The sequence below is a fragment of the Phaseolus vulgaris genome, chromosome 9, assembly GCF_000499845.2.
Source record: "Phaseolus vulgaris cultivar G19833 chromosome 9, P. vulgaris v2.0, whole genome shotgun sequence".
Lineage (NCBI taxonomy): Eukaryota > Viridiplantae > Streptophyta > Magnoliopsida > Fabales > Fabaceae > Phaseolus > Phaseolus vulgaris.
Window position 1 is genome coordinate 29,475,387 of NC_023751.2, and position 12,195 is coordinate 29,487,581.

A 12,195-nucleotide genomic window follows, 5' to 3' on the forward strand; every position below is an offset into this window, starting at 1 on the left:
AGTTGCACAAAAAAGTCACGTAGAAGAAAGAAAAAAAAAACAGAAATAAAGGCAATTTCTCCCTCCATCATATCATTTATCACATGCACCCAACTCAAAATTTAAAACCTAACATTATCCTTGATTTCATTTTTGCTTACAGATGTACAAATCCAGAAATGATTTTTATACATTCTGGATTTTGAAATTTGGAAGATTATTTTATTTAAGTTTCTGGATGATCATATCCGGAAGTGAGTTATGAGTTTCAGTTTTCATATCCAGAATGATGTGTTATAAATGGTGTTGAGAATTGAGATCCAAAACTCATTTATGTTTGCTCCATAAGGTTATTTATGTTGTCCAAGTAAGCTTCTCAGGGTGATGAAATCCAGAAGTAACATATTAGTTTTGAATCTATGTATTCATAATTTTGGGATTTAACTTACGGATATGAATATCTAAAAAGCAAAAATTTAAAATTATTAAAAACAAATATAGGTGTGAATTGATATAGTGTAGGAAGAATCAACCTTTCTAACCTAAATTAGATTATCAAAAATCTTATTCCTAGAGACAAGAAAGATCAATCACTTCCCCATTCTTAATGCTCATGAAATTTTCAAAACAAGTAATCCTAAAATCACTTTAAAAAAAAGAATAAAATATTTTGTTTGAAAAATTGTGGGGTGCTGGTTCAAATTGAGGGGTGCAGGAAGTAGTTACACAAAAAAAGTCATGTAAAAGAAAGAAAAAAGAAAAAGAAAAAGAAAAAAAAGGAAAAAGAAAATAGTATAAGAAAAAAAGTCAGCTCATTTGTGTGAGCGAACAGGGAAATAAAACCGCCCAATCGAACACCACCCGGGTACAACACTACACCCAGGTCGGTGGGACAAGAAATCGCGAAGAATTGTTCCGCTACTGTCTCACTCTCTCGCAAAACCCTTCATCAATTTCACAAACTCAAACAACAAGTCATTCTTCATTGCTAACCTAAAAAATGGGTTGTTTCATGAGCAAAAACGCTGATACCAAAGCCAGCAGGATCGCACGTTGGCGAGCCACTGGAATTGTTGCTTTGCGCGATTCCAAATTAAAGGTAATCGGTTCTCTCTCTTTATCGTGTCTTATTCGATTTTGCACGATTGTAGTTTTTTTCTTGTTTATTTTGTATTTCTTCGTTGGTTGAGATGATCGATGCATGTGGGGTTTTAACCGTGTCACGTTTTAAACCTTGAATTCGTGTTAATGTTATGCTGTTGGCAAAAAACAGAAGCCTCAACTGTTGTAGTCTAAAGTTAATGACACTTAAGTCATTGCTTAAGATATTTTTTTCTTTTTACTTCTTGTTTAAGCTTGGTATATATGTTTATAACATTGGAATTTGAAACCTTAATGAATATTTAATTTTTATGTGCTTTTGTGTATACTGGTTTGGTAGTGTTAGATTGGAAGCTTTGATTATGTCATCTGTTTCGTTGTTGTTTGAATTGTGTTATTTACAATGTGAAACTATTTGAGGTGTTTTTTTTGTCTGAATTGATTCTTGGAAAAGTGATGTTATACTGTTATGTGATACATGCCAGACTCTTGTTAAAACATTTGATGAGGTCTGTGGCTTTTCTTGAAAATTTGAAATTTTATGTTGTTATACGTGTGGGCAATTTCCTTCATTTCTTTGTGTATTTGTATTTGTGTGCTTGCTTGTTTGTATTTTTTTAAAACACACTTACTTACCATGCAGCCTTTTCAAACAGACATTTCCAGATGAAATTATTACGTTAGACACTTCTGTTCGCACTCTTGACTTGACGCATAATCGAATAGATAAGTGGTTTTTCATTCTTTTCTTATTTTTAGCTTACATTTTGGTTAAGATGTCATTGATCCAAAGAGGATATGGTAATTTTGACATGTAACAAAATTGTGTTTTCTCTCTAAAAGGATTAGTACTTTGTTATTAACAATTCATTTTCTTGACTGCAGTTGACATTCCAGTGGAAATCAACAAGTTAATTAATGTACAACGCTTGGTAAGGACCAATTATTACTTTATCCAGCTATGCCTTTGAGATGGTAGCTTCTTTGAGCATTTCCTATAAACTTTTTTGAACTAAGATATTCTTTATGGTTTTTATTTGTTGTTTTTTAATTATGAGGGTCAGTAAATTAAATAGGTTGTTAGAGAATATGACAATATATTTTTGGCCCTCTTTTCTCAATACTTATACTGGTATTACCAATTATTGTTGACTTGAGTATGTTAACTTACAATTTTTAAAATAACTATTCTAGGTTTGAGTAAGTTGTCTTTAATAGGATTTAATGAAAAGTTGTTGTGTGCTTTGTGTTGTACCAAATTCCTAGACATGTCCTTTCCTATTCTCTTCTTCCCTCTCATACATTGTATTTAGAATCTCCGAAGTTATTTTAATCGTGAGGTCCAAAGAGATGGAAATTCATTCTCTATTCTTTTGTATTTTCCTCAAGTATATATACAATTTATTATCATTTCTTAATTAGCAAAACATACAAGAAACTAAACACTATAATTGTCTCCTTACTCTGTAATTGGTACAACCTTATCCAAGTTGCCATATGTGCTTCTTTTACACCACTCATTGGACTTATAAACTAAAGGGACAAATAGAAGTTATTAAGACCAAGCCAGACTGAAGTTTAGCTTCATTTCCGCAACTCCCCATCAAATCTTATCGTTTTTTTATTTTCCCTTTACAAGTTTGGTTACTATTTGATTGTTAAATTTTTGATTTTTTTCCTCTACTTTGAAACTCATGATGTTTTTTGACTGTGTTAGGTAGGACTGCTATCTTTCATTTTTTTACCCATAGTAGTACTTGGGTAGTCACTTTAATGTTTTAAAACTAGGTAGAATTATACAATAGTAAAGATTGATTACAAATACTATTTTTAATTGAAATTGCATTGACATCACAGATATTAGCGGAGAACTTCATCGAGAGACTACCAGTGAGTTTAGGCAAACTCCAATCTTTGAAACTGATGAACCTGGACGGAAATCGAATTACTTCCTTACCTGATGAATGTAATCTATAAGTAACTATTTAAAATAAATATTATTTATTTTCTTGGCATTTGTTTAGTGGAACTTTTCTTTGTTTCTCTGTATTAACTGAATGTATTTTTTCTCTAGTGGATCAGTTAGTAAGGCTTGAACGCTTATCTGTCTCAAGGAATTTATTAGCATCCTTGCCAGTAACTATTGGAAGTTTGAGAAATGTAATACATCTCTTAACCTAAATATCATTCAACTTTTATATTATCTTCTTATCCATATGCTTAGTGCACTTGTATCTAGATATGATTATTTGCTTCATGACTGTGCAATTTTGAAAAGTTGCAATTATCCTAAGTGTAGACATTTCAAAAAGGTTGTTGTCTCCTTGCCATGCATGTGTTAGTGTAAGCAACGATGTTTCTCGTCATAATGAAAAAAAACTTCAAATTTTATTGTGCCATCCAATGTAGTATGTTATTTTCTAATTCTTAATGCTTCAAGAGAATGAATATAAGTTTTACTCTTTAAATTGGCTGAACTTCTAAACCTTGAATAATCTTTAATTAGGACTTCTAGAATTCAAGAACTCTGATCCAGACACACATATTGTTGTCTTATTCAATGCAGAATTTATGCTAAATAGACTTGTGATTATGATTTGCACAGAGCTTGGTATAACCATGCACTCAAAAAATTGAAGTTAAATATAGTTTGGCAAACTTTAATATGAAATGCTGGCCTTATTTTGACATTAGAGACTAATACATTGTTTGATAATGTAGTTGGTGCTTTTGAATGTCTCAAATAACAAGTTACAGTCTCTTCCAGAATCTGTTGGTAGTTGCTCCTCTTTGGAAGAGTTACAAGCTAATGGTATGTTTTATGTAGAAACAAATTATTCATGTATGTATTTCATGAGCATGGAAATGCTTATGTTTGCATATTTGCATGTGTGTGTGTTTTCCTTGCTTCCTTATTCATATTCATGTGTGTTGTGTGTTTACTCAGCTAGATTTTTTTGTTAACCTGAAGAGGAGGATCTGCCTTCATGATCTTTATTTCTCTTCAATGGAAGCTTTTGTTTTAGGGTTTTCTGAACTAGATTGCTTTGCATGTATTCTTGGTATTTGAGATTATTTTCCTTATTTGACATCTTATCTTGAAGTTTAAGTGTTTGGAGTGCCTTGTGCGTTGTAGTTTGTTCATGTTTGTTTTAGTTATTTTCAAGAATGATTACTTTTTAAAAATATTTCTTAGGAATCGGTCAACCCCCACCCCATGACTCCAAAATAAGTTAATCCAAACATGTGTAGTTTAATTTAATTAGAAGTAGTTATAGGGTTATATGTGGTTATTCTTTCAAGGCATGCTATGCTAATATTTAATGATGAAGGATGACTGGTTATATATCATGTGATTGACCGATTCTCTGATAATATTATTTGGATCTTTAGAACAATTTACATCATCTTTATGTATATTTGCCTTTATGTTGTGTTTGATTGAGGCTAATTCAACCTTTTTGTTAACATTTCAGATAATCTTATTGAAGATCTTCCATCTTCAGTGTGCAATCTCTCTCACTTGAAGTCACTTTGCTTGGATAACAATAATGTGAAGCAGGTAGTATTTATGTGATTTTGAAGTCTAGATTATGAAGTTCTAGACTTGATTAAAAGCATGTTACCGTTTCTCCATTTCTTATAATAATTTATTTATTTTGTGAGTGTGAATTGAATTTTTCTTTGTTCTAAAATTGGATGGACATCTTTTAAGGACAATCCATCTATATTGTAAAAGCAAAAATTGGTTGAATATTGATTTCTTCTTTGTTCCTTCTCTAGAATTTTGTTGCTATCTATTGTAATTTAAAGCAAGTACTTTAGTCCTTAAATGTATTTTTGAAGCTTTAATAAAACAATGACAAAGACTTAGCCAAATTATATTAACTATTGAGTTCAACTACCTAAATTCATCTGATGAAACTTGTAACACATCTATCTTTATATTAACAAAATGTTTTTAATAAACATATCCAAAGAGACTAATTAAAAAACTGACGAGGGAATATAAAATTTATGGGTAACTTTATACAATTAGGCATCATATCCATAAATTTTAAAATAATTAGGACCAAGATATGTATAAGCTTTTTTAACAAAAATATTATAGTAAGAATACATATATATAGCTAGCTGTAATTAATTTGGAAATCAAGATTGATAAAAGATTGGTCAATAACAATTTGAAGAAGATAGAGAAATAGAAAGATTGTACAAGAAATTTATACTGGTTCAGATCACAAAGGATTCTAGATTTAGACTCAGTTATTTAATCTTTGAATAACTGGAATCCACTATCTTTAAATGTTTGTACAAACACTTACAATAGGCAAGCAAACACAAGACAACAAAACAACCATAAGATCAACTCTTGAATACATACACTCAAGGCGATTCAAACCTAATCAACTCTTGATCACACAAGAGGATATACACTGGAACATTCTAGCTACTCAGGAAAGGAAAGAAAGTACAAGGGATTTATCACAGCAGAAGCAATTCACAAGCAATTTCAGTACAACACAACCTTTTGAATTTTTAAAAACTTGTAAGCACTCTTTTGCAAATGAAAGTAGCTATGAAAGATCTCAAAGAATTTGCTTTTCAAAGTAGTATTCGTTGTATAAAAGCGTGAGACCAAGGTTCTAATTACAGAGTTTAAAAAATGCTGATTGAAAACTAATTTAGACGTATTTAATTGATTTCTTCAAGTTGGTAATCAATTATTCTTACTGAAATTTGAAAAATAGTTACAACACTTTCTGTTTTAATCGATTATGACATCTGTTAATCAATTATTTCATCTTTGTATTTAATTTAGAGAATGAAGTTAATTGGTTATACAAGATTTTAATCAGTTAATTGCTGAGAACACTGAAAACACATAATTATGCTCTGTTTTAATCGGTTAAATAGACTGATGATCAATTATCATGTTCTAAAACCTCTCAATAACAGTTTAATCGATTACTTAAAAACATAATCGATTATCATAACAATAAAACATTTTCCCCATGTTTTCAACTATTCAAAAACATTTTCCCCATGTTTTCAACTATTCAAAAACATTTTCCCATCTACTATTTTGTACTTGTCTTCTTCTATGACATAGTTTTTTAGTCTTGATTTGCTTACCCATTTGTTTCATTTGAGCAAAGTCCTAGCTATTTTAGCTCAACAATCCTTTGAGACAAATTGCAAGAAGTGGTCCTTTGGCCTCACTTTAATTGACTACCTTGACCATGTCATATTTGAAAAGGGTGTGCATATGCATCCTTCCAAGATACAAGTAGTTTAGAGTGGCCGAATCCAACTTCCACCAAGAATATTTGTGGGTTCTTGGGCCTCACGGGATATTATAGGAGATTCATTTGAGATTATGGCAAAATGGCATAGCCCCTGACAACTTTAACTAAGAAGGGTTTCTTTTGAGGTGGTTTATGGTCGAACAAATCCGTTTGTGATGTGCTTTCTTTCTACTTGGGGAGACCCAAGTGGATTTTGTAGCTTTGGTTTTTGTTGATAGCGATGAGGCAATTCGCCAATTGAAATTCCATCTTCATATGGCCCACAATCCATGAAGAAGGCAACAGATAAACATGGTTGGGCACTAACATTTGAAGTTGTGCCCCCTTACGCAGCAGGTTCAGTGTTGCTTCATTGCCTCCCAGTTTGACCATGGCCAACCCCGAAGCAATGCTAGCACGCGTGAGGGCAAAAATGTTGGGGAAGTTGAGGAATGGTTGGTTTTATGAAAATTGTAGCCAGTAGATGAGGCTACTTGGGAATTGACTTTGTCAATGTATGCCAAATTTCCTACTGTTAGAAACGAGGACAAAGCTAATCTGTTAGGATGTGGAATTGTTAGGAAACAGGACCTTATTGGAAATAAGCCTTTAAAGGTTTATCAATGTAGGCCAAAAACAATTAGGCACTAATAGTTTTTGTTAATATTTTTTGTTTTGGAGGGCTAGTGAGCCAATTTCTGAAGTTGTTAGAAATGCATGTGTTTTCTATTGTAAGGTATTCTTTTTGGATGGAGGAGGGATCATCATTGGGGTCTTTGAGAGTGAAGAGAATTTCTCTCACTTGGGGAGCTTGGCTCTTAGTAGCTTTTCTTTCTTCTATAGCTTCTATTACATCCTTTTTCTCTGCAAGTGCCTCTGACACATAACGTATCAGTTGATGATGCCATCCCAAGTCAACTACATCTCTGCTATTATTAGCTGACGGGATCCGCTGTTAGAGGTATCATGAGTTTCTTCTTGGTATCATGAGATTGCTGTCTGAGCAAAGGCTTTGCATGCAAATTCTTACCAGAATTTGACCAATTGGTACATATCTTTATCTCGAGGGAGCACTCCATAAAATTTCTCACATTACGTTTCTGAAAAAATGGATGAGATTAACTTCATGTTATGGAAGCAAGTGCAACAGGTCAAAGTAGTGATTTAAGGACTTCAAATCTTTTGCTATATTTTCAATCTATATATTTCAAATTGTCATCTCTCCTAAGAAGGTTATATACACTAGCAGTTGTTGGATCATTTGATGTTTCTATGGTTCCTTTCATTGTTGTTATAATCTCTTCTTCCTTGTTTAGTTGGATGCATTCATTCTTTTCACAGTTGTGGGATGAAATTCATAATTTCGTCCATTATTGTATGCATTAAAATTTGTCACTTTTAAGCAGCAAAATTGGCATATTAAAGCCATAATTGATTCCTTGCTTTCTATTCGTATTGGACCTCTAGGTGAAAAAAAAAACACCATGATTTTATCCTCGATGGTCTACCCAAGGATTATGATGTCCTTGGGGTCTCTATTAAGTAGATCAGATCCTTAGTCCATTGTTGCTATTATTGAATCACTCGGGTATAATAGCCTAATTTTTGTGTGTTTGTGTTCATATACTAGGAAGCATATAGACATATATATATATATATATATATGAACATATAATAGAAACAAAAGTTGAATATCCTCCTGTGTTGCTATCCTGAAATAGTTTCACGATTAAATTCAAATTACAAGTTGAATATAGAGTAAGAACAATAATAGCAGATGGAAACCTAAGCAAGAATAAGAAGAACTAGCAAAATGGAACAAATTGAATGAAAGAAAATAAGAAAAGGATGAGAGGACTTGGGAGTGGAAGAAGAATGGTGCACCACTTGTAGAAGAAGATTCCATGCTTCTCCAAGATCCAAGTATTGAATCACCACTTAACTTGTATGAATCAAAATAAGACTCTAAGAATGCTTTTTAGACACTCAAGGTACTGAAATTCTCTGTATTTCATATATCTCAAAAGTTGCTTTACAAAGGCTAGGCATGGTTATTTATAAGACAAACCATCCTCAAATTCATATGCTAATTACAATGAAATAAATGTAATCCTAACCTTGCTAGTTTTCGCTGAAGTATACAATGATAAAAGAGGAGGGAAATTTAAATTTTATAAATTCTAATCCCTTGATTTTAGGCATGAATTAAGGAAGGTGCAAACCATGCCATGGTCACACTTTCTTTGCCTTGTCTCCTATGTGCTTTGGTCGAACTTTGCATGGGCCTTGGTTGGGCTTGAATGGTTGTCTTCTGCTCCTTGCTTCCTTGCACTACCTTGGCTGCACCTCCTAGCTCCTTTTGAGCTTGATAGGTCCAAATACAACTAATGCTAAAATTACTATGTGTTCCTATTTTTACAAAGAAAAATAAAGGACATATCCTACAGTTTTTGAGTAAGAGCACCTTCTCTTGTCATGCTCGAAGTTATCTTTTTTGGAATACTGTGTTCTTGCTCTTCTTTTTTTATTTTCTTTTATCTTTATTCATGCACTGCTTATTTAGGAACTGCATTTGTGTTGCTAATATATTTGACATCATATACACTCAATTATGACTACATTATAGAATAATGTAGTGCTTAGGCCAAATTTGAGTACAATCAGTAACAAAATTGGGTTCCCAAATAAACGTAAGATTTCTCCCTACTATGGAGTTCTTCCTTCAAAACTCCTCAAATAACAATTTAACACATTATTTTCCTTTTACAAATGTTTTACACAATCTATTTATAATTATAATTATGTAATCTAAAATTAGCACAAAAAGAACTACCTAAACTTTGCCTAACATGAATTATAATCGCCGGATTTTGAACTTGGCCTATCAAAATACATGAAATTTGAACATCCTAATCTTATTTGCTTCTTGTTGTAGATTTGACATGATTTTGAGAGGATTCCTTAAACTTTAGAACTCATGTAATATTTAAAACGTACTTGATACGTCAATTTTTTTTATACCGCATCAAGTGTATGCTCTTCTATTCAGAGATTTGTCGAGAGTATCTGAGTGTTTTCACAGGAGTATTACAACACTGATGAATAATAATAACATATACTTGACATTAACATTTCTTTCATCTGTTGAAGATGATCGGTACTATTATGTGGGAGGTTGTCTTGTCAAGTGTTTAGCTTTTATAAACTCTACAGACTTGAATGATTGATTGAAAATTGTTTGGTTATTATTTTTGCTTCTGAAGTATGTGTCAGTTAGTGTTGTATTAAGTTTGATATAGTTTTTGTTATAGGTGTTTTATCAGCTGTTTTTTAAGAGCTTTGTTTCTTTCCTTTGTCTATACAAACGAGAACCCTTGCTTTTCATTAAACAGAAATCATCAATACAGAATCCTTTTCTGTTTCTCTTTTCTCTCTCTCTCTCCCCCTTAACTCTAACATGGTATCAAGAGCTTAGTGATCATCTGTTGAAGATGATTACTATTATGTGGGAGGTTGTCTTGTCAAGTGTTTAGCATTTTATAAACTTTACAGACTTGAATGATTGGTTGCGAATTGTTTGGTTATTATTTTTGCTTCTGAAGAGTCCAAGATTTTCATTCAGAGCATACACTTAAAAGTGACCTGAATGAGTGGTTTACCTTTTTCATGGAGTTATTTTTATTCACCATGTTAACTTCTCCACTAATATACATACATACATATATATATATATATGTTGTACTATAATAATTTTACGTAGTTGAAAGGATGTGTAAAATCGATGAGAGGTAGGCTTGTTCCTGTTTCTTTTTGCATTAGTTTGCATTAAGGGTGAAAACTTATGTTGCTTGAATATCAGGAATATCCAGTTTCATTCCCACGAATATGCATGAGAAGTTATTCATTATTACGAGCACTAGTAAGAGGCGATCAAGGGACAATTGCCAAATTGATATTTGGAAATGTAGCTTTTTTTTAACAGTACATGTTAAGTTCTAGAGATAATTTTTAGCGATAGCTGCTAACTTGTAGTTTTGACTTTGAATTACATATTCCATACTAACTAGAATTCACGTTGATGGGTTTGGACTATGGCATCATAGTTGTCCATCTTGTAGGTAATAAACTATTTTTACACAATGATACCTTTTCCACTTTTTTTCTTTATAAATCCGTCGCATTTGAATATTTTTTGTTTGGCTCTAGAAATTCCAACCCTAACAAATTTATATTTTAGCCAGTTTCCTTAGATTTCAAATGTCTTGATGACACTTTGGTTTCATTTCGGACAGACACCTCTGAATTTATTGAAAGACTGCAAAGCTCTTCAGAACATATCACTGCATGGTAATCCTATATCAATGGATCAATTGCAACAGGTATGATCTTGTTACGTATTTTTTACCTCTCCTATTTGAATGATAGAATTATAGGTTCAATTTTCAATTCAATACAATTGAACGATTGATGAATGATCTAGATGGAAGGGTTTCAAGAGTTTGAAGCAAGGAGGAAAAAGAAGTTTGACAAACAAATTGATTCAAATGTGATGATCGGTTCCAAAGGTCTTGATGAGGGTGTTGATTTATGATGTGGTCAGGCTTGTTGAGACCATTTACAATGGGGAACTTTTTTTGGATGTGGCGTGGAATACATGGTTTTTAATTCATCGATTTTCTTTCACATATGAAACAAGTGGGTGGAGATTCCTGTCATTATATATGATTATTTTTTTGCCCCATCCAAATTTGCCTACAAAGTGTTGCCTTATAGATGCAGGCTTATCCAACACTGGATTGAAAGTTTACATATACGGGGATTTGAAGTCATTTTGTCGATAATAAAATATGTTTCTCTGCAGCTATAAGTTCAGACCTTTAAAGAAGGCATAATTGTGCAGTTGAAAATGTTACATAAAATGGGAAGAATCCATTTTATTGCTTTGTGTGGTTATCCTACTCTAGTTCCTTGTTTGCCTGTAAAGATGATGGGTTCAAGAACAAAAGTAATGGCATTACTTCGAAAATTGGAGATATAGTGTTGGAGATATTGACTACATCATTAAGCTTAGATGGTGTTTGTTTTGTCAAGAATTAAAATTGTTATATCTAATAATGCCTCTGAATTACTAAGGCTTACTGTTAATGATCTACGAAAAATAATTGCAAGTGAGCCTTTGGAAAATATGTTACTGATGTTGCTTCGATGCCTTGGTGACCGGGTATGAATCTTAAGATTCTTCTACATAGGCATTGAACAAATTTTGTTGGGAAAAATATTGTAATTTTGCATTACGTAAGGGACAAATAAACGATTTTTTTTTTCTCGTTTGCTTGGATAAAAGTGAAAGGGAACAAAAAGTTACATGCACAAAAATTTGCTTCCTTCGTTTTTTTAAGCGAAATAAAGTAGAGAAAAAGCTGAAAGTCGTATTTTTAATCTTCTTCCTTTGTATTCATCTGCTGTCTAAATAAAGATACGAAGAAAGGCTTAGCTTTTACTTCCTGCACCCCCAGTTTTGAACCTACAGTCCTACAATTGGATGAAATAACTAAATTGCCCTGTCCTCTTGTCCCTCGTTGCACTTCACCCACTGCTGCCATCACCGTTGTCGTCGCTCCTCCATCAACACTGCTGTAGTTAGAAGAAGAAGAAAAAAACTTATTCTAGAAGTTTTTTTCATAATACATTTTATGTGTTTCATAAAGTTTGTTTTGGAAAACTCATTGTGGAAGGTAATATATACCTTTTAGAAGGTTTGTTTATTTCAAAATGTATTTCATGCGTTCTAAAATTTTGTCCTTAAAATCTTGTTTTGAAAATCTTA

At 32.4% G+C, this 12,195-nt stretch overlaps 1 protein-coding gene across 1 annotated transcript; it reads left to right on the forward strand.

Moving 5' to 3' along the window:
- The first annotated feature begins 829 nt into the window (after nt 1–829).
- Nucleotides 830–11,228, forward strand: LOC137820571 (plant intracellular Ras-group-related LRR protein 7). The gene is made up of 9 exons (XM_068624716.1): nt 830–1,078; nt 1,737–1,804; nt 1,964–2,012; nt 2,938–3,046; nt 3,155–3,240; nt 3,802–3,892; nt 4,557–4,642; nt 10,661–10,747; nt 10,849–11,228. The coding sequence occupies exons 1-9, from the start codon at nt 980–982 to the stop codon at nt 10,957–10,959; spliced, it is 786 nt and encodes a 261-aa protein (XP_068480817.1). The 5' UTR covers nt 830–979; the 3' UTR covers nt 10,960–11,228.
- Nucleotides 11,229–12,195: the final 967 nt, after the last annotated feature.

What these genes read in the sequence shown, in the direction of transcription:
- LOC137820571 (XM_068624716.1), top strand. Translation starts at nt 980, where the DNA reads ATGGGTTGTTTCATGAGCAAAAACGCTGATACCAAAGCCAGCAGGATC. An exon ending in TAATTAATGTACAACGCTTG is followed by an intron (nt 2,013 to 2,937) that starts GTAAGGACCAAT and finishes TTGACATCACAG; the next exon opens with ATATTAGCGGAGAACTTCAT. An exon ending in TACTTCCTTACCTGATGAAT is followed by an intron (nt 3,047 to 3,154) that starts GTAATCTATAAG and finishes TTTTTTCTCTAG; the next exon opens with TGGATCAGTTAGTAAGGCTT.